The sequence below is a fragment of the Salvelinus alpinus genome, chromosome 26, assembly GCF_045679555.1.
Source record: "Salvelinus alpinus chromosome 26, SLU_Salpinus.1, whole genome shotgun sequence".
Taxonomy (NCBI): Eukaryota; Metazoa; Chordata; class Actinopteri; order Salmoniformes; family Salmonidae; genus Salvelinus; species Salvelinus alpinus.
The window spans coordinates 42,810,331-42,835,195 of NC_092111.1; the positions used below are offsets into that span (position 1 = coordinate 42,810,331).

At 41.9% G+C, this 24,865-nt stretch overlaps 1 protein-coding gene across 1 annotated transcript in view; it reads right to left on the bottom strand.

Annotated features, from left to right (window-relative positions):
• Positions 1 to 5,527: 5,527 nt before the first annotated feature.
• Positions 5,528 to 24,865, bottom strand: part of LOC139555340 (gap junction beta-4 protein-like) — a 28,492-nt gene continuing 9,154 nt past the window's right edge. The window contains exons 2-3 of the mRNA XM_071369056.1: positions 16,758 to 17,214; positions 5,528 to 8,596 (exon numbers count right to left, since the gene is read on the bottom strand). Of these exons, the coding sequence (XP_071225157.1) occupies positions 8,186 to 8,596; positions 16,758 to 17,147 (801 nt within the window). The 5' untranslated portion in view covers positions 17,148 to 17,214 and the 3' untranslated portion in view covers positions 5,528 to 8,185. The remainder of the gene's footprint in view (positions 8,597 to 16,757; positions 17,215 to 24,865) is intronic.

Genomic DNA, 24,865 nt, shown 5'->3' on the forward strand with positions numbered 1-24,865 from the left:
ATATATCAACTCATACCATGGAATCCGTTCATCAAAAATCTCTTCCCGACTATTTAGCAATCTCTATGGCACAGCTGTCAACATCCTGGTCCTCAAATGAAACTGGTATACTTTCCTATTTATGCTATTTTTATTGCTCCTCCAGTATTGATCCTCTCTACCTTCTCCCACTGCCACCTACCTGATAATGCTGTAATCAATGCTGTAATCTTGGATTCCTGTACAATTCTGATAACTCCATGAAAGACATAACTCCACAATTCCAATTTACAATATAATTTAAGAACAAAATACCCTTTTCAAACATATTTCCCATAAATATATGGGTTCAGCAATATTTTATCAACCAGCACATTTGAGTTCAGCCATAGTATTTGTTCTATCTTTCCAGGGGGATGAAATTGTAGCCAGCTCTTTCAAAGTATAATTTGCAATTAATCGAAAATGAGACATAGCAATCTGCTCAAAGACAAAAAGGCAATTTTTAAACAATGAAGCTTTTCTTCGGGGTGCAAGGTAGCACAGTGGTTAGAGTGTTGGACTAGTAACCAAAAGGATGCTGGATTGAATCCCCGAGCTGAAAAGGTAAAAATATGTTGTTCTGCCCGTGAACAAGGCAGTTAACCCACTGTTCCCCGGTAGGCCGTCATTGTAAATACGAATTTGTTTTTAATTGATTTGCCTAGTTAAATAAAGGTTAAATGGATGTACTGCTAACCCATGTAAATACAGGGCTTGACTTGCATGGTTAAACTTGGATGTACCATTTAAACCTCATGTATGGTGTCAATCTCATAGGGCCAGTTTCCTGAACCCAGATTAAGCATCATCTTGAACTAGAAAAGCACTTTCAATGGAGATTCTCCAATGAGCATGCTTTGTAGTCCAGGGATTTGGCTTCAGTCTGGATCTAGGAAGACAGCTCAAAGTTCAAACCTCGTACACTCTGACTATGTGCCTAGTTATTGTATGTTTCTTAAAGACACCAAAGCCAATGAACTGTGTAGCATACAGTATAATTGTGGCCACAGCACTTTAGTGTTCTAACGAAGACAGGGAACCCTGCTGGTAGCTGTGATGGTTATGACTGTTGATAATCACTTATATTTCAGCCATGGTAACATGTTCAATTCAGGACACGTTTTGTTTTCTGTCTTATCCTTTCATTTATGTATATGTATTGTTTTAAAATAACATTTGAACACTTTGTGTCCTAATAAATGTTTCCACAATCAGGGTTCATGGGTCGCGTACACAGTTTAACAGATGTTATTGCAGGTGCAGTGAAATTCTTACATTACTAGCTTTTAACGATGCAGTGAAATGTCAAACATGCCCAAAAATAATAAAAACATTTATAAAATAGAAGAAATGTCAATCAAGAAATGTCGGAACGAATCGAATTAACAACCCATATTGCACTGTAGCAGGAATCTAATTAACAACCCATATAACACTGTAGCAGGAATCTAATTAACAACCCATATATCACTGTAGCAGGAATCTAATTAACAACCCGTATAGCAGGAATCTAATTAACAACCCATATAGCACTGTAGCAGGAATCTAATTAACAACCCATATTGCACTGTAACAGGAATCTAATTAACAACCCATATAACACTGTAGCAGGAAGCTAATTAGCAACCCATATAACACTGTGGCGGGAATCTAATTAACAACCCATATTGTACTGTAGCATGAATCTAATTAAACAACCCGTATAGCAGGAATCTAATTAAAAATCCATATAGCACTGTAGCAGGAATCTAATTAACAACCCATATAGCAGGAATCTAATTAACAACCCGTAAAGCAGGAATCTAATTAACAACCCATATAGCACTGTGGCAGGAATCTAATTAACAACCACTGTGGCGGTAATCTAATTAACAACTCGTATAACACTATGCGAGAATGTAGTTAACAACCCATATAGCACTGTACCAGGAATCTAATTACCATCCCAGATTGCACTGTAGCAGGAATCTGTTTTAACAACCAGTATAGCATGAATCTAATTAACAAACCATATAACACTGTAGCAGGTAGCTAATTAACAACCCATATGGCACTGTAAATGGAATCGAATTAACAACCCATATAGCACTGTGGCGGGAATCTAATTAACAACCCATTATACAGGAATCTAATTAACAAGCAATATAGCACTGTAGCGGTAATCTTATTAACAACCCGTATAACACTGTAGCGAGAATGTAGTTAACAACCCATATATCACTGTAGCATGAATCTAATTTACAACCCATATAGCAGGAATCTAATTAACAACCCATATAGCACTGTAACAGGAAACGAATTAACAACACGTTTTTGCAGGAATCTAATTAACAACCCGTTTTTGCAGGAATCTAATTAACAACCCATATATCACTGTAGCATGAATCTAATTTACAACCCATATAGCACTGTAGCAGGAATCTAATTAACAACCCATATAACACTGTAGCAGGAATCTAATTACCACCCGAATAGCAGGAATCTAATTAACAACCCATATTGCACTGTAGCAGGAATCTATTTAACAACCCGTTTTTGCAGGAATCTAAATAACAACCAATATTGCACTGTAACAGGAATCTAATTAACAACCCATATAGCACTGTAGCAGGAATATAATTAACAACCCATATAACACTGTAGCAGGAATCTAATTACCACCCGTATAGCAGGAATCTAATTAACAACCCGTATAGCACTGTAGGAGGAATCTAATTACCACCCGTATAGCACTGTAGCAGGAATCTATTTAACAACCCGTTTTTGCAGGAATCTAATTAACAACCCATATAGCACTGTAGCAGGAATCTAATTACCACCCGTATAGCATGAATCTAATTAACAACCCATTTAACACTGTAGCAGGAAGCCAATTATCAACCCATATAACACTGTATCAGGAATCTAATTAACAACCCATATAGCAGGAATATAATTAACAACCCATATTGGAGGAATCTAATTAACAACTCATATATTGCACTGTAGCAGGAATCTAATTAACAACCTATATGGGAGGAATCTAATTAACAACCCATATAGCCTTGTGGCTGGAAGCTAATTAACAACCCATATAACACTGTATCAGGAATCTAATTAACAACCCATATAGCAGGAATATAATTAACAACCCATATTGGAGGAATCTAATTAACAACTCATATATTGCACTGTAGCAGGAATCTAATTAACAACCCATATAGCAGGAATCTAATTAACAACCCATATTGGAGGAATATAATTTACAACCCATATAACACTGTAGTAGAATTATATTTACCAACCCATATAGCACTGTAGCAGGAATCTAATTAACAACCCATATGGCAGGAATCTAATTTACAACTCATAAAGCCCTGTAGCAGGAATCTAAATAACAACCCGTATAGCAGGAATCTAATTAACAACCCATATTGCACTGTAGCAGGAATCTAATTAACAACCCATATTGCACTGTAGCATGAATCTAATTAACAACCCATATTGCACTGTAGCAGGAATCTAATTAACAACCCATATAACACTGTAGCAGGAATCAATATAACAACCCGTATAGCAGGAATCTAATTAACAACCCATATAGCACGGTAGCAGGAATCTAATTACCAACCCGTATAACAGGGATCTAATTACCAACCCATATAGCACTGTAGCCGGAATCTAATCAACACCCCATATAGCACTGTAGAAGGATACTATTAACAAACCACATACAGTTGAAGTCGGAGGTTTACATACACCTTAGCCAAATACATTTAAACTCAGTTTTTCACAATTCCTGACATTTAATCCTAGTAAGAAATCCCAGTCTTAGGTCAGTTAGGATCACCACTTTATTTTAAGAATGTGAAATGTCAGGATAATAGTAGAGAGAATAATTTCTTTCATTCTTTTTTTCTTTCATCACATTCCCAGTTGGTCAGAAGTTTACATACACTCTATTAGTATTTGGTAGCATTGCCTTTAAATTCTTTAATTAACTTGGGTCAAACGTTTTGGGTAGCCTTCCACAAGCTTCCCACAATAAGTTGGGTGAATTTTGGCCCATTTCTCCTGACAGAGCTGGCATAACTGAGTCAGGTTTGTAGGCCTCCTTGCTCGCACACGCTTTTTCAGTTCTGCCCACAATTTTTCTATAGGATTGAGGTCAGGGCTTTGTGATGGCCACTCCAATACCTTAACTTTGTTGTCCTTAAGCCATTTTGCACAACTTTGGAAGTATGCTTGGGGTCATTTTCCATTTGGAAGACCCATTTGCAATCAAGCTTTAACTTCCTGACTTGAGATGTTGCTTCAATATATCCACATAATTTTCATTCCTCATGATGCCATCTATTTTCTGAAGTGCACCAGTCCCTCCTGCAGCAAAGTACCCCCACAACATTATACTTGCTTAATATTGTTTGTACAGATGAGCGTGGTACCTTCAAGCGTTTGGAAATTGCTCCCAAGGGTGAACCAGACTTGTGGAGGTCAAAAACATTTTTGTACCAAATGATAACCCCTAACAGAGGTGCTCAAATCTGAACACAGAGGCACCACAGGTTATACAGGAGGCAGAATGGGGGTGAACCGCAACGAAAGAGAGAAAGTAGTTTAAGGGATGTTCCAATCACAGGAGGGTGGGTTAAAAAAGTGAACACAGCTAATCAAGGTGAATCGCCAAGTCACAGCACACACATGCAATCAATTAAGGGCAATCAGCAATCAATTAATAGGTCTCTCTGTATGTTTATTTTATATTTCACCTTTAACCAGGTTGGCCAGTTGAGAACAGGTTCTCATTTACAACTGCGACCTGGCCAAGATAAAGCATATGTTGTGTCTTTGGCTATGCCGGATTAAGTGTTATGACATGCTATTCTATAAAATACATTCTCCGTAATTAATATTACCTGATTGAACTAATCATGTAAATGTAATTAACTAGAGAGGAGGGGCACCACGAAATAATATTTATAGAGCTGTTATCTTCCGAATAAACTCTTAAACACCTAATAATATTTTACATCAATAGCAGTCAATATTAATCGTCACCTTATTTGTCACGTCCTGACCATAGTTCTTATGTGTGTTGCTTGTTTTAGAGTTGGTCAGGACGTGAGCTGGGTGGGCATTCTATGCTGTGTGTCTAGTTTGTCTGTTTCTGTGTTCAGCCTGAAATGGTTCTCAAACAGAGGCAGCTGTCAATCGTTGTCCCTGATTGAGAATCATATATAGGTGGCTTGTTTTGTGTTGGGGATTGTGGGTGGTTGTCTTCTGTCTTTGTGTTCTGCACCAGATAGGACTGTCTCGGTTTTCACATTTGTTATTTTGTATTTTGTATAGTGTTCACGTTATTGTCTCTTCTTTATTAAATCATGTTGAACACTAGCCGCGCTGCATTTTGGTCCTCTCCTTCACCCCAGGAAGAAAGCCGTTACATTATTTCAGTCTCATCTGAAAGTTGTAAATTCTTGGTCATCTTCACGAACCCTGGCTAACAAGTTGAATCAGCAATACAAAATGGGGTTTAATTATTTATTTACTAAATACCGAACTAAATCACACAGAATTACATACAGTATACACCGAATAAATCATACCTTGATTACAAATGACGTCATAAAGGAAAACGGCCCTAGCGGGCGGAACAGATATGACAGCTTGTTACACAAAAGAAAAGGGTCTGGGTTTGAGTGAAAGAGCGGGAAGACTGATGAACAAAGGGCGAAGCTGTGCTATCGTAAATACAATATCTTATGCATTCTAAATTACCGCCCATTTGGAAAAGGAAAATGCAATGACTATTTACTCTGAGCTGCGCTTCGGTAGGTTGGTGGTAGATGGAAGGCCGTGTTGCCCAACAGAGTCCTTTGTCCTTTGAAGAATGTCTCTGCTGCTGCTGCTGAGTGGTAGACTGGATACTCTGTCTGTCCTAATTTACGTTTGCAGCTGCTGTTGCTAACAACGTCTAGGAGGTATCACTTCTATAGTGAATACGAGTTCAAAGTTCATACCATTCATAAACAAAGCTCATGCTGATGTTGGCTTAGTTCTGTAGTTATTATCTGAACCATTCTGACATAGGACCGTCGTCCTCACATCCTCGGAACAGCAGGTTAAATTTTCATCAATGGCTTTATATAGTGGAGGGAGAGGGGTGTGTCTGAAAAGTTTATTACCCATGTCTCTTCACAGGGGCGGGCCACTGTGAGCAGAGCCCTAAACTTATGAAAACCAAAATCTCTCATTTGGAAGCTAAAATTACATTTCATTTCTTCACAAATAATTTCATATTCAAACATTTGAATTAAACAACAATTCCATGTGAATCCGATACCTCTGATGTGCAAACTTTTCACAGTAGAGTTTATGTCATTCTATCATTGATGAGAATGTGCCAGTGTGACAAACGAACTGACATAATATACCTTAAGTACCACCGCATATGTTCAGTTGGTCGGATTACCAGAATATAGTTCATTTCCCCCCAACTTCTGATGTTCCCAGAATCTCTATGTTAACAAAGGGGTTTTCTAATGTCACATCAGTAGAGTAGAGAGAGAGGAAAAAGGGGGGGAAGAGGTATTTATGACTGTCATAAACCTACCCCCAGGCCAACGTCATGACACATAGCAGTGCGACAAAAACAACAACACAGAGTTACATATAAACAAACGTGCAGTCAATAACACAATAGAAAATCTGTATGCAGTGTGAGCAAATGAAGTAAGGAGGTAGGGCAATAAATAGGCCAATAGTGGCGAAGTAATTACAATTTAGCAATTTACACTGGAGTGATAGATGTGCAGATGAGGATGTGCAAGTAGAGATACTGGTGTGCAAAAGAGCAGAAAAACAAAAACAAACAAGGGGATGAGGTAGGTAGGTAGTTGGGTGGGCTATTTACAGATGGGCTGTGTACAGCTGCAGCGATCGGTAAGCTGCTCTGACAGCTGACGCTTAAAGTTAGTGAGGGAGATATGTGTCTCCAACTTCAGTGATTTTTGCAATTCATTCCAGTCATTGGCAGCAGAGAACTGGAAGGAAAGGCGGCCAAAGGACGTGTTAGGTTTGGTGATGACCAGTGAAATATACCTGCTGGAGCGCGTGCTACGGGTGGGTGTTGTTATGGTGACCAAAGAGCTGAGATAAGGCGGAGCTTTACCTAGCAAAGACTTATAGATGACCTGGAGCCAGTGGGTTTGGCGACGAATATATAGCGAGGACCAGCCAACGAGAGCATACAGGTCGCAGTGGTGGGTAGTATATGGGGCTTTGGTGACAAAACGGATGGCACTGTGATAGACTATGTAGGGAATAGCTTGTAATTTGGGACGCGTGCAGAGACAGCCAGTCATTTCATCCAATTTGCTCAGTAGAGCGTTTGAGTCTATTTTGTAAATGACATCGCCGAAGTCAAGGATTGGTAGGATCGTCAGTTTTACGAGGGTATGTTTGGCAGCATGAGTAAAGGAGGCTTTGTTGCAAAATAGGAAGCAGATTCTAGATATAATTTCGGATTTGAGATGCTTAATATGAGTCTGGAAGGAGAGTTTACAGTCTAGCCAGACACCTTGGTATTTGTAGTTGTCCACATATTCTAAGTCAGAACCATCCGGAGTAGTGATGCTAGTCGGTTGAAGAGCATGCACCTCGTATTGTTTGTGTCACATCACACACATGCAATCAATTAAGGGCAATCAGAAATCAATTCATAGGTCTCTCTTTATGCAGTGTTGTGTTGTCTCTCTTGTCGTGATGTGAGTTTTGTCCTATATTTAATTTTTTATTTTTTAATCCCAGCCCCCGTACCCGCAGCAGGCTTTTTGCAATTTGGTAGGCCGTCATTGAAAATAAGAATTTGTTCTTAACTGACATGCCTAGTTAAATAAAGGTTAAATAAGAGTGAATGTCGATCATTGGTGAAAGCATGCATAGTTCAGTGAAAATTCAGTTAAAGCTATAGTCCACCCTACGTCACATGCTATCTCCTGACCTTAGACCTTATAGTCCACCCTACGTCACATGCTATCTCCTGACCTTAGACCTTATAGTCCACCCTACGTCACATGCTATTTCCTGACCTTAGACCTTATAGTCCACCCTACGTCACATGCTATCTCCTGACCTTATATGGCCTAACTCCTCCCATTCCAGCTTCACCGCATCACGTGACCTATTAATTCTTCTTCTCTGACGGCGCCGCCTCCGTCTTGACATTACAGAGGTTCTGAATGGAGGCTGTGTTGGTGGGGTCCTCCCTGACAGACAACTTGGATCTCGACCTCCGCGCCGTCAACGACGTCGTCTCGAGACTCTCTGCCACCTTCTTCCTGATGCGCTTCTGGATCCTCTTGCAGATGAGGTAGCCCATCTCACAGATACACATGAAGATGCAGACGGCTGAGGAGACCACCATGAAGATGGTGAAAATCTTCTTCTCGGTGGGACGGGAGATGTAGCAGTCGACAGTGTTGGGGCAGGGCTCCAGGGAGCACTTGGTGAGACGAGGCATGTCGTAACCCTCGTAGACGTAGTAGAGGATGTAGAGGAAGCCGGCGTCAAAGCCCGCCTTGAAGATCAGACTCACCTACGGGGAGGAGAGAAGATGGAGGATTAGAGATAATATCATAAAGAATCATCATAAAAATATCTTTAAAGAGACCACGCAGGAAATATGGGTGTCCAGTTGACCAGGTCAAATGGTTTCATTCAGATCTATTCATTGAGAGGAGTTAAGTTCCATTCCACTCATGTTGTAATAACCAGAGGTAGAGATTGAGTAGAATTAGATATCGAGATTACATTCTTTATTGTTTAATTTTTTTTCACCTTTATTTAACCATGTTGGCCAGTTGACAACAAGTTCTCATTTACAACCACGACCTGGCCAAGATAAAGCAAAGCAATGTGACACACACAACAACACAGAGTTACACATGGAATAACATGGAATACACAATAAACAAGCCAATGACACAAAAATGACACAATGACACAAAAATATATAGAAGAGCTAAATATGTTTATGTGACCAATACCCCAAGATTGGATTGGACCCCAAGATGGCAAAGCAGTAAGACGTCATTTTGTCCTCGTATTTTCGTGTCCTGTATATATATATATATTTACACCTTTCTTCGCATATCTTTTATATATTTTATTATCCAAGAACTCAACTACAAAAAGCTTTCCTGCAACCCGCCTCACCAATTACAAAAAAAAGTATTATTTATCTCAAATCTGAAAATCCACAATAGAAGCTAGCCAGAAGCTAGCCAGAAGCTAACCAGAAGCTAACCAGAAGCTAACCAGAAGCTAGCCAGAAGCTAACCAGAAGCTAACCAGAAGCTAGCCAGAAGCTACCCAGAAGTTAACCAGAAGCTAGCCAGAAGCTAACCTGAAGCTACCCAGAAGTTAGCCGGTTTACTGGCTAACGTTAGTATTTCAGCTAACCACGTTTTGTGGTCATCAGCTATTCCTTTAGCTCGATAATCTATCGGCACTTTTGTACAACGCGACTCAGACCAGAACATATCGGACCTATTTTTCTCAATATCCCCGGATTTCAACCGCAAGCTCTGGACATTTACACCTTGATTTCGCAGCTAGCTAGCTGCAAACCGTGTGTCTATTGGCTTACGTCGATCCCGGAGCAAACTTAAATTATTCCGGAGCTAGCCAGCTGAAGAGTTCCATCAGCCATTCCTGGGCTACAATCACCTATCCGGACCCGTTTTACTGCCGATGCGGAGCCCCACCGGGCCCTCACGACTGGACTACCGACGTTATCTGCCCGAGGGAGTTAGCCAACTGGCACCTCCGTCGCGACGTTACCTGAACGCTCATCTGGGGCCCGCTAATCGTTAGCTGTCTTATCGGCTGCTATCTGAATAAGTATATCGGACAAATTTTCTTGGGTCACTATAACTATATCTATTTTGCCAATTGGATTGATCCCCTCTACCACACGAATCCCCACTAATCTACCGACGGAAACGCACGAGGTGACTAAAAAATAGACCTCCATCCTATGCTATCTTGCTACCGATAGCCAACTACCCGGCCAGCTGTCTGGATCGCCGTGACCCCAACCAACCTCTACTCACTGGACCCTTATGATCACTCGATTAAGCATGCCTCTCCTTAATGTCAATATGCCTTGTCCATTGATGTTCTGGTTAGTGTTTATTGGCTTATTTCACTGTAGAGCCTCTAGCCCTGCTTACTATACCATATCCAACCTTTCAGTTCCACCACCCACATATGCGATGACATCACCTGGTTTCAATGATGTTTCTAGAGACAATATCTCTCTCATCATCACTCAATACCTAGGTTTACCTCCACTGTATTCACATCCTACCATACCTTTGTCTGTACATTATTCCTTGAAGCTATTTTATCGCCCCCAGAAACTCCCTTTTACTCTCTGTTCTACACGTTCTAGACGACCAATTCTCATAGCTTTTAGCCGTACCCTTTCCCTACTCCTCCTCTGTTCCTCGGGTGATGTAGAGGTGAATCCAGGCCCTGCAGTACCAAGCTCCACTCCTATTCCCCAGGCGCTCTCTTTTGATGACTTCTGTAACCGTAATAGCCTTGTTTTCATGCATGTTAACATTAGAAGCCTCCTCCCTAAGTTTGTTTTGTTCACTGCTTTAGCACACTCTGCCAACCCGGATGTTTTAGCCGTGTCTGAATCCTGGCTTAGGAAGACCACCAAAAATTCTGATATTTTCATCCCTAACTACAAGATTTTCAGACAAGATAGAACGGCCAAAGGGGGCGGTGTTGCAATCTACTGCAAAGATTGCCTGCAGAGTTCTGTTTTACTATCCAGGTCTGTTCCAAAACAATTTGAACTTCTACTTTTAAAAATCCACCTCTCTAAAAACAAGTCTCTCACTGTTGCCGCCTGCTATAGACCACCCTCTGCCCCCAGCTGTGCTCTGGACACCATATGTGAACTGATTGCCCCCCATCTATCTTCAGAGCTCGTGCTGCTAGGTGACCTAAATTGGAACATGCTTAACACCCCAGCCATCCTACAATCTAAGCTTGATGCCCTCAATCTCACACAAATTATCAATGAACCAACCAGGTACGACCCCAAATCCGTAAACACGGGTACACTCATAGATATCATCCTAACCAACTTGCCCTCCAAATACACCTCTGCTGTTTTCAACCAAGATCTCAGCGATCACTGCCTCATTGCCTGCATCCGTAATGGGTCAGCGGTCAAACGACCTCCACTCATCACTGTCAAACGCTCCCTGAAACACTTCAGCGAGCAGGCCTTCCTAATCGACCTGGCCGGGGTATCCTGGAAGGATATTGATCTCATCCCGTCAGTAGAGGATGCCTGGTTATTTTTTTTAAAATGCCTTCCTCACCATCTTAAATAAGCATGCCCCATTCAAGAAATTTAGAACCAGGAACCGATATAGCCCTTGGTTCTCTCCAGACCTGACTGCCCTTAACCAACACAAAAACATCCTATGGCGTTCTGCATTAGCATCGAACAGCCCCCGTGATATGCAACTTTTCAGGGAAGCTAGAAACCAATATACACAGGCAGTTAGAAAAGCCAAGGCTAGCGTTTTCAAGCAGAAATTTGCTTCCTGCAACACAAACTCAAAAAAGTTCTGGGACACTGTAAAGTCCATGGAGAATAAGAACACCTCCTCCCAGCTTCCAACTGCACTGAAGATAGGAAACACTGTCACCACCGACAAATCCACTATAATTGAGAATTTCAATAAGCATTTTTCTACGGCTGGCCATGCTTTCCACCTGGCTACCCCTACCCCGGTCAACAGCACTGCCCTCCCCTCAGCTACTCGTCCAAGCCTCCCCATTTCTCTTTCTCCCAAATACAGTCAGCTGATGTTCTGAAAGAGTTGCAAAATCTGGACACTTACAAATCAGCCGGGTTAGATAATCTGGACCCTTTCTTTCTAAAACTATCTGCTGAAATTGTTGCCACCCCTATTACTAGCCTTTTCAACCTCTCTTTCGTGTCGTCTGAGATTCCCAAAGATTGGAAAGCAGCTGCGGTCATCCCCCTCTTCAAAGGGGGGGACACTCTTGACCCAAACAGCTACAGACCTATATCTATCCTACCCTGCCTTTCTAAGGTCTTCGAAAGCCAAGTCAACAAACAGATTACCGACCATTTCGAATCCCACCATTCCTTCTCCGCTACGCAATCTGGTTTCAGAGCTGGTCATGGGTGCACCTCAGCCACGCTCAAGGTCATAAACGATATCTTAACCGCCATCGATAAGAAACACAACTGTGCAGCCGTATTCATTGACCTGGCCAAGGCTTTTGACTCTGTCAATCACCACATCCTCATCGGCAGACTCGACAGCCTTGGTTTCTCTAATGATTGCCTCGCCTGGTTCACCAACTACTTCTCTGATCGAGTTCAGTGTGTCAAATCGGAGGGTCTGTTGTCCGGGCCTCTGGCAGTCTCTATGGGGGTGCCACAGGGTTCAATTATTGGACCGACTCTCTTCTCTGTATACATCAATGATGTCGCTCTTGCTGCTGGCGAGTCTCTGATCCACCTCTACGCAGACGACACTATTCTGTATACTTCTGGCCCTTCTTTTGACACTGTGCTAACAACCCTCCAGGCGAGCTTCAATGCCATACAACTCTCCTTCCGTGGCCTCCAATTGCTCTTAAATACAAGTAAAACTAAATGCATGCTCTTCAACCGATCGCTGCCTGCACCTGCCCGCCTGTCCAACATCACTACTCTGGACGGCTCTGACTTAGAATATGTGGACAACTACAAATACCTAGGTGTCTGGTTAGACTGTAAACTCTCCTTCCAGACTCACATCAAACATCTCCAATCCAAAGTTAAATCTAGAATTGGCTTCCTATTCCGCAACAAAGCATCCTTCACTCATGCTGCCAAACATACCCTTGTAAAACTGACCAAACTACCAATCCTCGACTTCGGTGATGTCATTTACAAAATAGCCTCCAAAACCCTACTCAATAAATTGGATGCAGTCTATCACAATGCCATCCGTTTTGTCACCAAAGCCCCATATACTACCCACCACTGCGACCTGTACACTCTCGTTGGCTGGCCCTCGCTTCATACTCGTCGCCAAACCCACTGGCTCCAGGTCATATACAAGACCCTGCTAGGTAAAGTCCCCCCTTATCTCAGCTCGCTGGTCACCATAGCAGCACCCACCTGTAGCACGCGCTCCAGCAGGTATATCTCTCTGGTCACCCCCAAAACCAATTCTTCCTTTGGCCGCCTTTCCTTCCAGTTCTCTGCTGCCAATGACTGGAACGAACTACAAAAATCTCTGAAACTGGAAACACTTATCTCCCTCACTAGCTTTAAGCACCAGCTGTCAGAGCAGCTCACAGATTACTGCACCTGTACATAGCCCATCTATAATTTAGACCAAACAACTACCTCTCCCCCTACTGTATTTATTTATTTATTTTGCTCCTTTGCACCCCATTATTTCTATTTCTACTTTGCACTTTCTTCCGCTGCAAACCAACCATTCCAGTGTTTTTACTTGCTATATTGTATTTACTTCGCCACCATGGCCGTTTTATATTTTTATTTATTTATATATATATTTTGTTTACCTTCACCTCCCTTATCTCACCTCACTTGCTCACATTGTATATAGACTTATTTTTCACTGTATTATTGACTGTATGTTTGTTTTACTCCATGTGTAACTCTGTGTTGTTGTATGTGTCGAACTGCTTTTCTTTATCTTGGCCAGGTCGCAATTGTAAATGAGAACGTGTTCTCAACTTGCCTACCTGGTTAAATAAAGGTGAAATAAAAAAATAAAAATAAAAAATACAATCTGATTTCATTTGGCAGGAGTTACCATTTGACTCCTAAGGTAAGCAGTGAAACACCCTTGGATTTTATTCTCAGTGTCAAAGTAGCCTGTCATTTTGATGATTTGTGCTGTATTAAAAAAGACTGTGCTAAAGTCTCCAGTCATGTAAAATGACATGTTAGCCCCTGTGTGCTTGTCCTCTCCTTGTTCCCTGTTTATTACATGTGAAGCCTGTCAGTACATTGGTCGTAGGCTACCATTGAGCTTTATATAGAACCTATACATTGACTCATATTATAGTTACATAATCTCTCTCTCCCTTTCTCTGTCTCTCTCTTTCTCTCTCTCACTTTCTCTTTCTCCCTTTCTCTTTCTCCCTTTCTCTTTCTCTCTCTCTCGCTCTTTCTCTTTCATTCTCTGCCTCTCCCTTTCTCTCTCTCACTTTCTCTTTCTCCCTTTCTCTTTCTCCCTTTCTCTTTCTCTCTCTCTCGCTCTTTCTCTTTCATTCTCTGCCTCTCCCTTTCTTTCTCTCTCTCACTTTCTCTTTCTCTCTCTTTCTCTGTCTATGTTTTCTAAAAAGGACATTCTACTCTTAAATTAATGGAAATTAAATTATGTTGACACCTTCTGAAATATAATTTTCACACAGCAAAGACCGTCAGCCACTCAGCCTTGTTAAAATACTCCAAACCAGAAGGTGGCAGTAGCGTTGTTTGGCAACGTTTATCCATGCCTATTGCTTGTGGTCTAGATTCCAATGTTAGCTAGCTAGATCGTTAGCTGCACTAATGTTGCTATTTTGTAGAATGCCCTTGTTGTTACTAACCAGATGACCACAGCTACTACCTAGCAAGATGAAGAAATATTTGATTCACTCTCCACAATCCCATACTGCCTGTGCCAGCCTATAGCCAAATGTTTAGCTAGCTAACATTAGCAAATTCGCTAGCTAGCACAACATAGCTAGCTAGCTAAGGACAATGCACAGACTCGGCAGCTAACTCACAGGTAACTATCAGCAGTCTATTGGTAGTGAGATTCTCGGTGAGTTTCATGCTTAAGATTCTCCCTGACTGTCTAGTTTTTACTTTGGTCGTTGTTCGTTTTCGAAGATTAACTTATTTTAAAAGATATATAGGTCCATTATATTTTCTACAACGTTATATATGGTTTAAGTTGTTTAATTTTACGCTGAAAACATTTTACTATAACGAAAATTATAAAGAAATAAATGAATAGTTAAATAATAAGAATTATATATAATATCAATGTTTTAATCATATTTTTTTGGCACAGCGGCAGAGATTTGGAAGCGACGACCCACCGCTCCTTAGTGAATATAGGGGAAACACTGGTAGGTGGGATTTTAAGAATAACAACTAGACTGGAACATCAACAAACAGGTAAATGAGTCATTTTTATAACGTAATGTATCATTCCCAATATAACGTATACAGACATTGTTGTGGTGTTGTGTACAGTATGTTAATGGTGTCTGGTGTTGTTGTTGTGTACAGTATGTTAGTGTTGTCTGTTGTTCTGTACAGTATGTTAGTGGTGTCTGGTGTTGTGTACAGTATGTTAGTGGTGTCTGGTGTTGTGTACAGTATGTTAGTGGTGTCTGGTGTTGTGTACAGTATGTTAGTGGTGTCTGGTGTTGTGTACAGTATGTTAGTGGTGTCTGGTGTTGTGTACAGTATGTTAGTGGTGTCTGGTGTTGTGTACAGTATGTTAGTGGTGTCTGGTGTTGTGTACAGTATGTTAGTGGTGTCTGGTGTTGTCTGGTGTTCTGTACAGTATGTTAGTGTTGTCTGGTGGTGTCTGGTGTTGTGTACAGTATGTTAGTGTTGTCTGGTGTTGTGTACAGTATGTCAGTGTTGTCTGGTGTTGTGTACAGTATGTTAGTGTTGTCTGTTGGTGTTGTGTACAGTATGTTAGTGGTGTCTGGTGTTGTGTACAGTATGTCAGTGTTGTCTGGTGGTGTGTACAGTATGTTAGTGTTGTCTGGTGTTGTGTACAGTATGTTAGTGTTGTCTGGTGTTGTGTACAGTATGTTAGTGTTGTCTGTTGGTGTTGTGTACAGTATGTTAGTGTTGTCTGGTGTTGTGTACAGTATGTTAGTGTTGTGTACAGTATGTTAGTGGTGTCTGGTGTTGTTGTGGTGTTGTGTACAGTATGTTAGTGTTGTCTGGTGTTGTGTACAGTATGTTAGTGTTGTCTGTTGGTGTTGTGTAGAGTATGTTAGTGTTGTCTGGTGTTGTGTACAGTATGTTAGTGTTGTGTACAGTATGTTAGTGGTGTCTGGTGTTGTTGTGGTGTTGTGTACAGTAGGTTAGTGTTGTCTACAGTATGTTAGTGGTGTCTGGTGGTGTTGTGTACAGTATGTTAGTGGTGTCTGGTGGTGTTGTGTACAGTATGTTAGTGGTGTCTGGTGGTGTTGTGTACAGTATGTTAGTGTTGTCTGTTGGTGTTGTGTACAGTATGTTAGTGTTGTCTGTTGGTGTTGTGTACAGTATGTTAGTGTTGTCTGGTGTTGTGTACAGTATGTCAGTGGTGTCTGGTGTTGTGTACAGTATGTTAGTGGTGTCTGGTGTTGTGTACAGTATGTTAGTGGTGTCTGGTGTTGTGTACAGTATGTTAGTGTTGTCTGGTGCTGTTGTGTACAGTATGTTAGTGTTGTCTGGTGTTGTGTACAGTATGTTAGTGTTGTCTGGTGTTGTGGTGGTGTGTACAGTATGTTAGTGTTGTCTGGTGTTGTGTACAGTATGTCAGTGTTGTCTGGTGTTGTCTGGTGGTGTTGTGTACAGTATGTCAGTGTTGTCTGGTGTTGTCTGGTGGTGTTGTGTACAGTATGTTAGTGTTGTCTGGTGGTGTTGTGGTGTACAGTACATGGTAGTATCTCACCAGATAGGTCCACCACAGGCCTCCTCTCTTCTTCCCTGGATTTGCGTACATGTGCGACCCTTCATGCATTGCGGTGTACTTGGAATCCTTCTCCTCACGCAACTTGACGTGAGCCACAACCATCAGAGACGGACAGGTGACGAAGATGAGCTGTAGGGCCCACAGGCGGATGTGTGAGATGGGGAAGATGTGGTCGTAACAGACGTTGACGCAGCCTGGCTGGGCCGTGTTACAGACGAAGTCCTTACTGTCGTCTCCCCAGACGCGCTGAGCGGCCACCACAAACACCAAGATGCGGAACACGAAGACCATGGAGAGCCAGACGCGACCGAACACCGTGGAGTATTTATTCACCCCGCTGAGGAGGGACTGCAACCCACCCCAGTTCATCTTGGAAGAGGAGGAGGAGGAGGAGGAGGAAGAGGTGGCGGGATGGTGGGGGGGCGACAACCAGTCACTGAAAAACAGAAAACAGAATGGACAGGGTTTCATGGTTTATTATTGTCATGCTGCAAGGTATTTTCTTCTTCTTTAAAGCTCACAAAAATAACAGTAAATACTCAACAGACTAGAGTGTCTGATGCTGTACAAGACCCTCACTAACTCTGATGTCATCATTAGGCGCACACAGCACAGCTCACCAAACAGCATGGGAGCATCATTTAACCCACAACCCAGTCAAGTGCCTCCATCCTCCCCCCAGCTGATCACTATTCTATCTGATTTAGTTTTTATTATTACCTTATTTTAACCTTAAGACAACCAGAGGAAAACGTATTATATTTAACATAAATCCATTGAGTAGGATATTTGACTTTACGTTAGCTTATATTACAATGACCTATCATCGTACAATATAATATGAATTGTAGGATGTATAATATTCTACGTTTTGATTGTTTAGCATGATATAGAACGTTCAACTGCTTTGGTATTATATGCTACGTTAGGGCTAGGTTTAGGGTAAGGGTTAGGGCTAGGTTTAGGGTAAAGGTTAGGGCTAGGTTTAGGGGAAGGGTTAGGGCTAGGGTTAGGGCTAGGGTTAGGGCTAGGTTTAGGGTAAGGGTTAGCTAACATGCTAAATAGTTGCAAAGTAGCTAAAAAGTAGTATGTAGTTTACAAAATTGCTGATTAGCTAAAATGCTTAAGTTACTCATGATGCCATTCAAACATGCAACCTTTGTGTTGCTAGACATTAGCATTTTTGCCTTAGATGGATGACCTTTATCGACTTCCCCATAGTCAGATGAACTTGTGGATACCATTGTTATGTGTCTGTGTCCAGTATGAAGGAAGTTAGAGGTAGTTTCGTGAGTCAATGCTAACTAACGTTAGCACAGTGACTGGAAGTCTATGGGTATCTACTAGCATGCTAACAGGTACCCATAGACTTAGTAGATACCCATAAACTGTGTTCGAATACCCACACTAATATACTGTATACTACATACAGTGGCAAGAAAAAGTATGTGAACCCTTTGAAATTACGTGTATTTTTGCATAAATTGATCTTAAAATTTTGACTGATGACTGGTCATCATCTAGGTCACAACAAAAGACAAACACAGTCTGCTTAAACGAATAACACACAAACAATTATACATTTTCATGTCTTTATTGAACACACCGTGTAAACATTCACAGTTTAGGGTGGTAAAAGTATGTGAACCCCCTGGATGTAATAACCGGTTGACCCTCCTTTGGCAGCGATAACCTCAAACAAATGTTTTCTGTAGTTGGCGGAACAGACCTGCACAACAGTCAGGAGGAATTTTGGACCATACATCTTTGCAAAACTGTTTCAGTTCAGCAATATTCTTAGGACGTCTTGTGTGAAAACGCTCTCTTGAGGTCACGCCACAGCATTTTAAATCGGGTTGAGGTCAGGACTCTGACTGGGCCACTCCAGAAGGCGTATTTTCTTCTGTTGAAGCCATTCTGTTGTTGATTTACTTCTGTGTTTTAGGTCGTTGTCCTGTTGCATCACCCAACTTCTGTTGACCTTCAATTGGCGGACAGATAGCCTTCCATTCTCCTGCAAAATGTCTTGATAAACTTGGGAATTCATTTTTCTGTCAATGATAGCAAGCTGTCCAGGCCCTGAGGCAGCAAAGCAGCCCCAAACCATGATGCTCCCTCCACTATACTTTACAGTTGGAATAAGGTTTTGATGTTGGTGTGCTGTGACTTTTTTTTCTCCACAGAGTATTGTGTGTTCCTTTCAAACAACTTAACTTTAGTTTAATCTGTCCACAGAATATTTTGCCAGTGGAACATCCAGGTGCACTTTTGCAAACTTCAGACGTGGAGCAATGTTTTGTTTGGACAGCAGTGGCTTCTTCCGTGGTGTCCTCCCATGTTCCTCTCTAATCAGGGACTGATTTAGACCTGGGACACCAGCTATTACTGTCCTCTAATCAGGGACTGATTTAGACCTGGGACACCAGTCATTATTCTCCTCTAATCAGGGACTGATTTAGACCTGGGACATCAGTCATTACTCTCCTCTAATCAGGGACTGATTTAGACCTGGGACACCAGTCATTACTCCCCTCTAATCAGGGACTGATTTAGACCTGGGACACCAGGTCATTACTCTCCTCTAATCAGGGACTGATTTAGACCTGGGACACCAGTCATTATTCTCCTCTAATCAGGGACTAATTTAGACCTGGGACACCAGTCATTATTCTCCTCTAATCAGGGACTAATTTAGACCTGGGACATCAGGTGTGTGCAATTAATGATCAGGTAGAACAGAAAACCAGCAGGCTCCAGGCCTCATAGGGTCAGAGTTGAATACTCGTGCCCTATATAGTGCTCTACTTTTCACAGGTCCAGTATGTAGGGGATAGAGCACCATTTGGGACTCATTACACATCAGCACAGTTTTTTATTTATTTAACTAGGCAAGTTCTTTAATAACATATTCTTATTTTCAATGACGGCCTACCCCGGACAAACCCTCCCCTAACCCGGACGACGATGGGCCAATTGTGAGTCGCCCTATGGGACTCCCGATCACGGCCGGTTGTGATACAGCCCAGGATCAAACCGGGGTCTGTGGTGACTCGTCTAGCACGGAGATGCAGTGCCCTAGACCGCTGTGCCACTCGTGTGTGTGAGTCATCCTCTGGACGCACCCTACTCTGTTAGACGGATGTGTGTGTGCTCAGCCAGCCATAGTCATTCCTTAATGCCATCTGCTCTCTGTTCATCAAAGGGCGGTTAGTGAGGTCGGGCAGGGTCATTTGATTGAGGAATAAAATGCCTGGAGCCAAAGATACAATGGGAACTGGATCTGAGCCACAAACACAACCATATACAATGGGAACTGGGACTGATCCACACACAACCATATACCATGGGAACTGGGACTGAGCCACACATAACCATATACCATGGGAACTGGGACTGAGCCACACACAACCATATACCATGGGAACTGGGACTGAGCCACACACAACCATATACCATGGGAACTGGGACTGAGCCACACACAACCATATACCATGGGAACTAGGACTGAGCCACACACAACCATATACCATGGGAACTGAACTGACTGACTGAGACAGAGAGAGGGAGGGGAAGGAAGTCTAGCTGTGCCAAAATAACAACCTGTAGATTCAATTGTCTGAAAGAGCAAATAAGGCAAGTAGAGATAAAAACTGTGTAACAGAGTCTGTCAGAGGAGTGTGTGTGTGTGTGTGTGTGTGTGTGTGTGTGTGTGTGTGTGTGTGTGTGTGTGTGTGTGTGTGTGTGTGTGTGTGTGTGTGTGTGTGTGTGTGTGTGTGTGTGTGTGTGTGTGTAACAGTCTGTCAGGGGAGTGTGTGTGTGTGTGTGTGTGTGTGTGTGTGTGTGTGTGTGTGTGTGTGTGTGTGTGTGTGTGTGTGTGTGTGTGTGTGTGTGTGTGTGTGTGTGTGTGTGTGTGTGTGTGTGTGTGTGTGTGTGTGTCTGTTACAGAGTCTGTCAGAGGAGTGTGTGTGTGTGTGTGTGTGTGTGTGTGTGTGTGTGTGTGTGTGTGTGTGTGTGTGTGTGTGTGTGTGTGTGTGTGTGTGTGTGTGTGTGTGTGTGTGTGTTTGTGTGTGTGTAACAGTCTGTCAGGGGAGTGTGTGTGTGTAACAGAGTCTGTCAGAGGAGTGTGTGTGTGTGTGTGTGTGTGTGTGTGTGTGTGTGTGTGTGTGTGTGTGTGTGTGTGTGTGTGTGTGTGTGTGTGTGTGTGTGTGTGTGTGTGTGTGTGTGTGTGTGTGTGTGTGTGTGTGTGTGTGTGTGTGTGTGTGTGTGTGTGTGTGTGTGTGTGTGTGTGTAACAGAGTGTCAGAGGAGTGTGTGTGTTTGTGTGCGTTTGTGTGTGTGTGCATATGTGCTTGCTTGTGTGTGTGTGTGTCCTTCTACTTAAAAGTGAAAATGCAATGCTGCTTTCAGTCTGAGTATGAAAGCCATCCTGTGTGTGTCCCCGTAGTTTCCGTGAACACCTTGTTTGTTTAAGGACAAGGAATCTACGGGGACACACACAGGATGGCTTTCATACTCAGACTGAAAGCAGCATTGCATTTTCACTTTTAGTTGACATCGATACTAACAAAACAGGTTATACACAAATCTACTAACATCTCACTCACCCAAATCCAGACAGCTGATGTTCTGAAAGAGCTGCAAAATCTGGACCCCTACAAAATAGCTGGGCTAGACAATCTGGACCCTCACTTTCTAAAATGATCCACCGAAATTGTTGCAACCCCTATTACTAGTTTGTTCAACCTCTCTTTTGTGTCGTCTGAGATCCCTAAAGATTGGAAAGCTGCCGGGGTCATCCCCCTCTTCAAAGGGGGAGACACTCCAGACCCAAACAGCTACAGACCTATATCTATCCTACCCTGCCTTTCTAACGTCTTAGAATGCCAAGTTAACAAACAGATCACTGACCATTTCGAAACCCACCGTACCTTCTCCGCTATGCAATCTGGTTTCCGAGCTGGTCATGGGTGCACCTCAGCCACGCTCAAGGTCCTAAACGAATTCACAACCGCCATCGATAAGAGACAATACTGTGCAGCTGTATTCATCGACCTGGCCAAGGCTTTCGACTCAACCACCGCATTCTTATCGGCATACTCAACAGCCTTGGTTTCTCAAATGACTGCCTCGCCTGGTTCACCAACTACTTCTCTGACAGAGTTCAATGTGTCGAATCGGAGGCCCTTTTGTCCGGACTTCAGGCAGTCTCTATGGGGGAGCCACAGGGTTAAATTCTCGGGTCAACTCTTTTCTCTGTATACATCAATGATGTCGCTCTTGCTGCAGGTGTTTCCTGATCCACCTCTACGCAGATGACACCATTCTGTATACTTCTGGCCCTTCTTTGGACACTGTGTTACCTGTTGAGGACAGAGGGCGCTGTTTTCACTTTGGGGGAAAATCGTGCCCAATTTAAAAGGCCTCGTACTCAATTCTAGCTCGTACAATATGCGTATTATTATTACTATTGGATAGAAAACACTCTCTAGTTTCTAAAACCGTTTGAATTTTGTCTGTGAGTAAAACAGAACTCATTTGGCAGCACACTTTCTGACCAGGAAGTGGAAAGTCTGAAAATGATGCTCTGTTCAAGGGCCTGCCTATAAATGGGCATGATACGTATGAGTATACATGCACGTCATACACCTTCCCCTAGATGTCAAGAGGAAGTGAGAGAAGAAATGAAGTGTTTATCTTGGTCTGAGGTGGAATAAATCCTCTTGGCACGACGAGTCATCCATTTCCTGTTTTCTGGAAAGCGCGAAGATGGACCTGGAATTGCCTTCTGAAAAGCTGTCGTTATAGGCGACTACTATCTCCGGCTTTGATTTTATTTGATACATGTCACAATATCATCGTAAAGTATGTTTTTTCAATATAGTTTTATTAGATTATTGAAATTTATTCGGGACGTTAGGCGTGTTGCGTTGTGTGACTTTGTTCAGGAAGGAGAGCTTCGCGCCACTTGGCCAGTGTGCTTGCTAATTCAAGAGGGAAAAACGATGTTCTAAATCCAAACAACGACTGTTCTGGACAAAGGACCCCTTGTACAACATTCTGATGGAAGATCACCCAAAGTAGGACCCATTTTGTGATGCTATTTCATATATCTGTCGAACTGTGTACTTTTTTGCGCCCAGGTTTTGGCCACTCTCTCGCTATAACGTAAGCCTAATGTCGTAATGAAGATATTTTTAGAATTCTAACACTGCGATTGCATTAAGAACTAGTGTATCTATCATTTCCTATACAACATGTCTTTTTTTGTAATGTTTATGAATAGCTATTTGGTCAGAATAGGTGAGAGTCTAATAGAAATATCCGCACATTCTGGGAAAAAGATGCTACGTTAGCATAATGGATAACCACTGATTTCAGCTCTAAATATGCACATTTTCGAACAAAACATAAGTGTATGTATAACCTGATGTTATAGGACTGTCATCTGAGGAAGGTTTTTGAAGGTTAGTGAAAATTAATATCTTTTGCTGGTTTATTCGCTAACGCTAACGTGCCTATTGCTATCGCTAACGTGCCTTGATGAATGAATGCGGTTGTGTGGTAGGCTATTGTAGTAAGCTAATATAATGCTATATTGTGTTTTCGCTGTAAAACACTTAAAAAATCGGAAATATTGGCTGGATTCACAAGATGTTTGTCTTTAATTTGCTGTACACCATGTATTTTTCAGAAATGTTTTATGATGAGTATTTAGGTATTTCATGTTGGTCTCTATAATTACTCTGGCTGCTTCGGTGCTATTTCTGACGGTAGCTGTGATGGTAGCAGCAATGTAAAACTGATTTATACCTGAAATATGCACATCTTTCGAACAGATTTATTGTGTAACATGTTATAGGACTGTCATCTGATGAAGTTGTTTCTTGGTTAGTTTGGTTGGTTCTTGGTTAGTTTGGTTGGTTTTGTGCATGCTACCTGTGTTGTGAAAAATGTCTGTCCTTTTTTGTATTTGGTGGTGAGCTAACATAAATATATGTGGTGTTTTCGCTGTAAAACATTTAAAAAATCGGACATGTTGACTGGATTCACAAGATGTGTATCTTTCATTTGCTGTATTGGACTTGTTAACTTCTTGGAACTATAGGGGGTGCTGTTCCGCATTAGCATATTTGGGTCTCCAAATTAAACTGCCTCGTGCTAAATTCTTGATCGTACAATATGCATATTATTGTTATTATTGGATAGAAAACACTTTCTAGTTTCTATAGCCGTTGGAATTCTGTCTCTGAGTGGTACAGAACAATATCTACAGCACTTTTCATGACAGGGGTCAGATTTCAGAAATTTTTACCCCTGATCTGGAGTCTGTTTTTAAGGCGACAGTGAATGCTATGAAGAAACCGACACTGCCTACGTCTTCCTCTGGGTGTCTGTACGTCATCACGTTTTGAATGGAGTCTATTGCACAATCACAGCCACTATAAAACAAGAAAACGTGGAAGTACACTCTCTTTTCTTCGCGCGTCACAAGCAGGATGGACATCGGACTTGCCTCATTCCAAATCGTTGTTTAACCAGTAATATTTGTCTGGTCATGTTTTTACTCGTTATAGTTGTTAAAAACATCATAATGTAGTTAATTTGAACCGTTTTATAGCAATTTATATCCGTTTAGTGCGATTCTGAGGAATTTCTTTGACGTGCACTTTTTAGCTTTGGGAACGTTTCGGGGTCTCGGTCGTTGTTAGTGGACATTTCGAAGGACAGAGGACATCTATCGACCAAAAGAAGTTTATAACATAGAAAGGATACATTGCCCAAGAATCTGATGGAAGAACAGCTCAAAGTAAGCAATATTTAATATGATAAATCGTTGTTCTGTCGAAATATTTTAAACGCATATTTCGCCATTTTGTTTGGTATAGCTTCACTTGGCGAACCCTGTATTGAAAAGTAAGGATAATTTAAAAAATGTAAGTCAGCGGTTGCATTAAGAACTAATTTGTCTTTCGATTCCTGTCAACCCTGTATTTTTTAGTCAAGTATATGATTAGCTTTCGATTAAACTAGATCACTCTGAAAGCTGACGTCCCTCATTTTGATGCTTGAGTTGTGACTATTTCCATT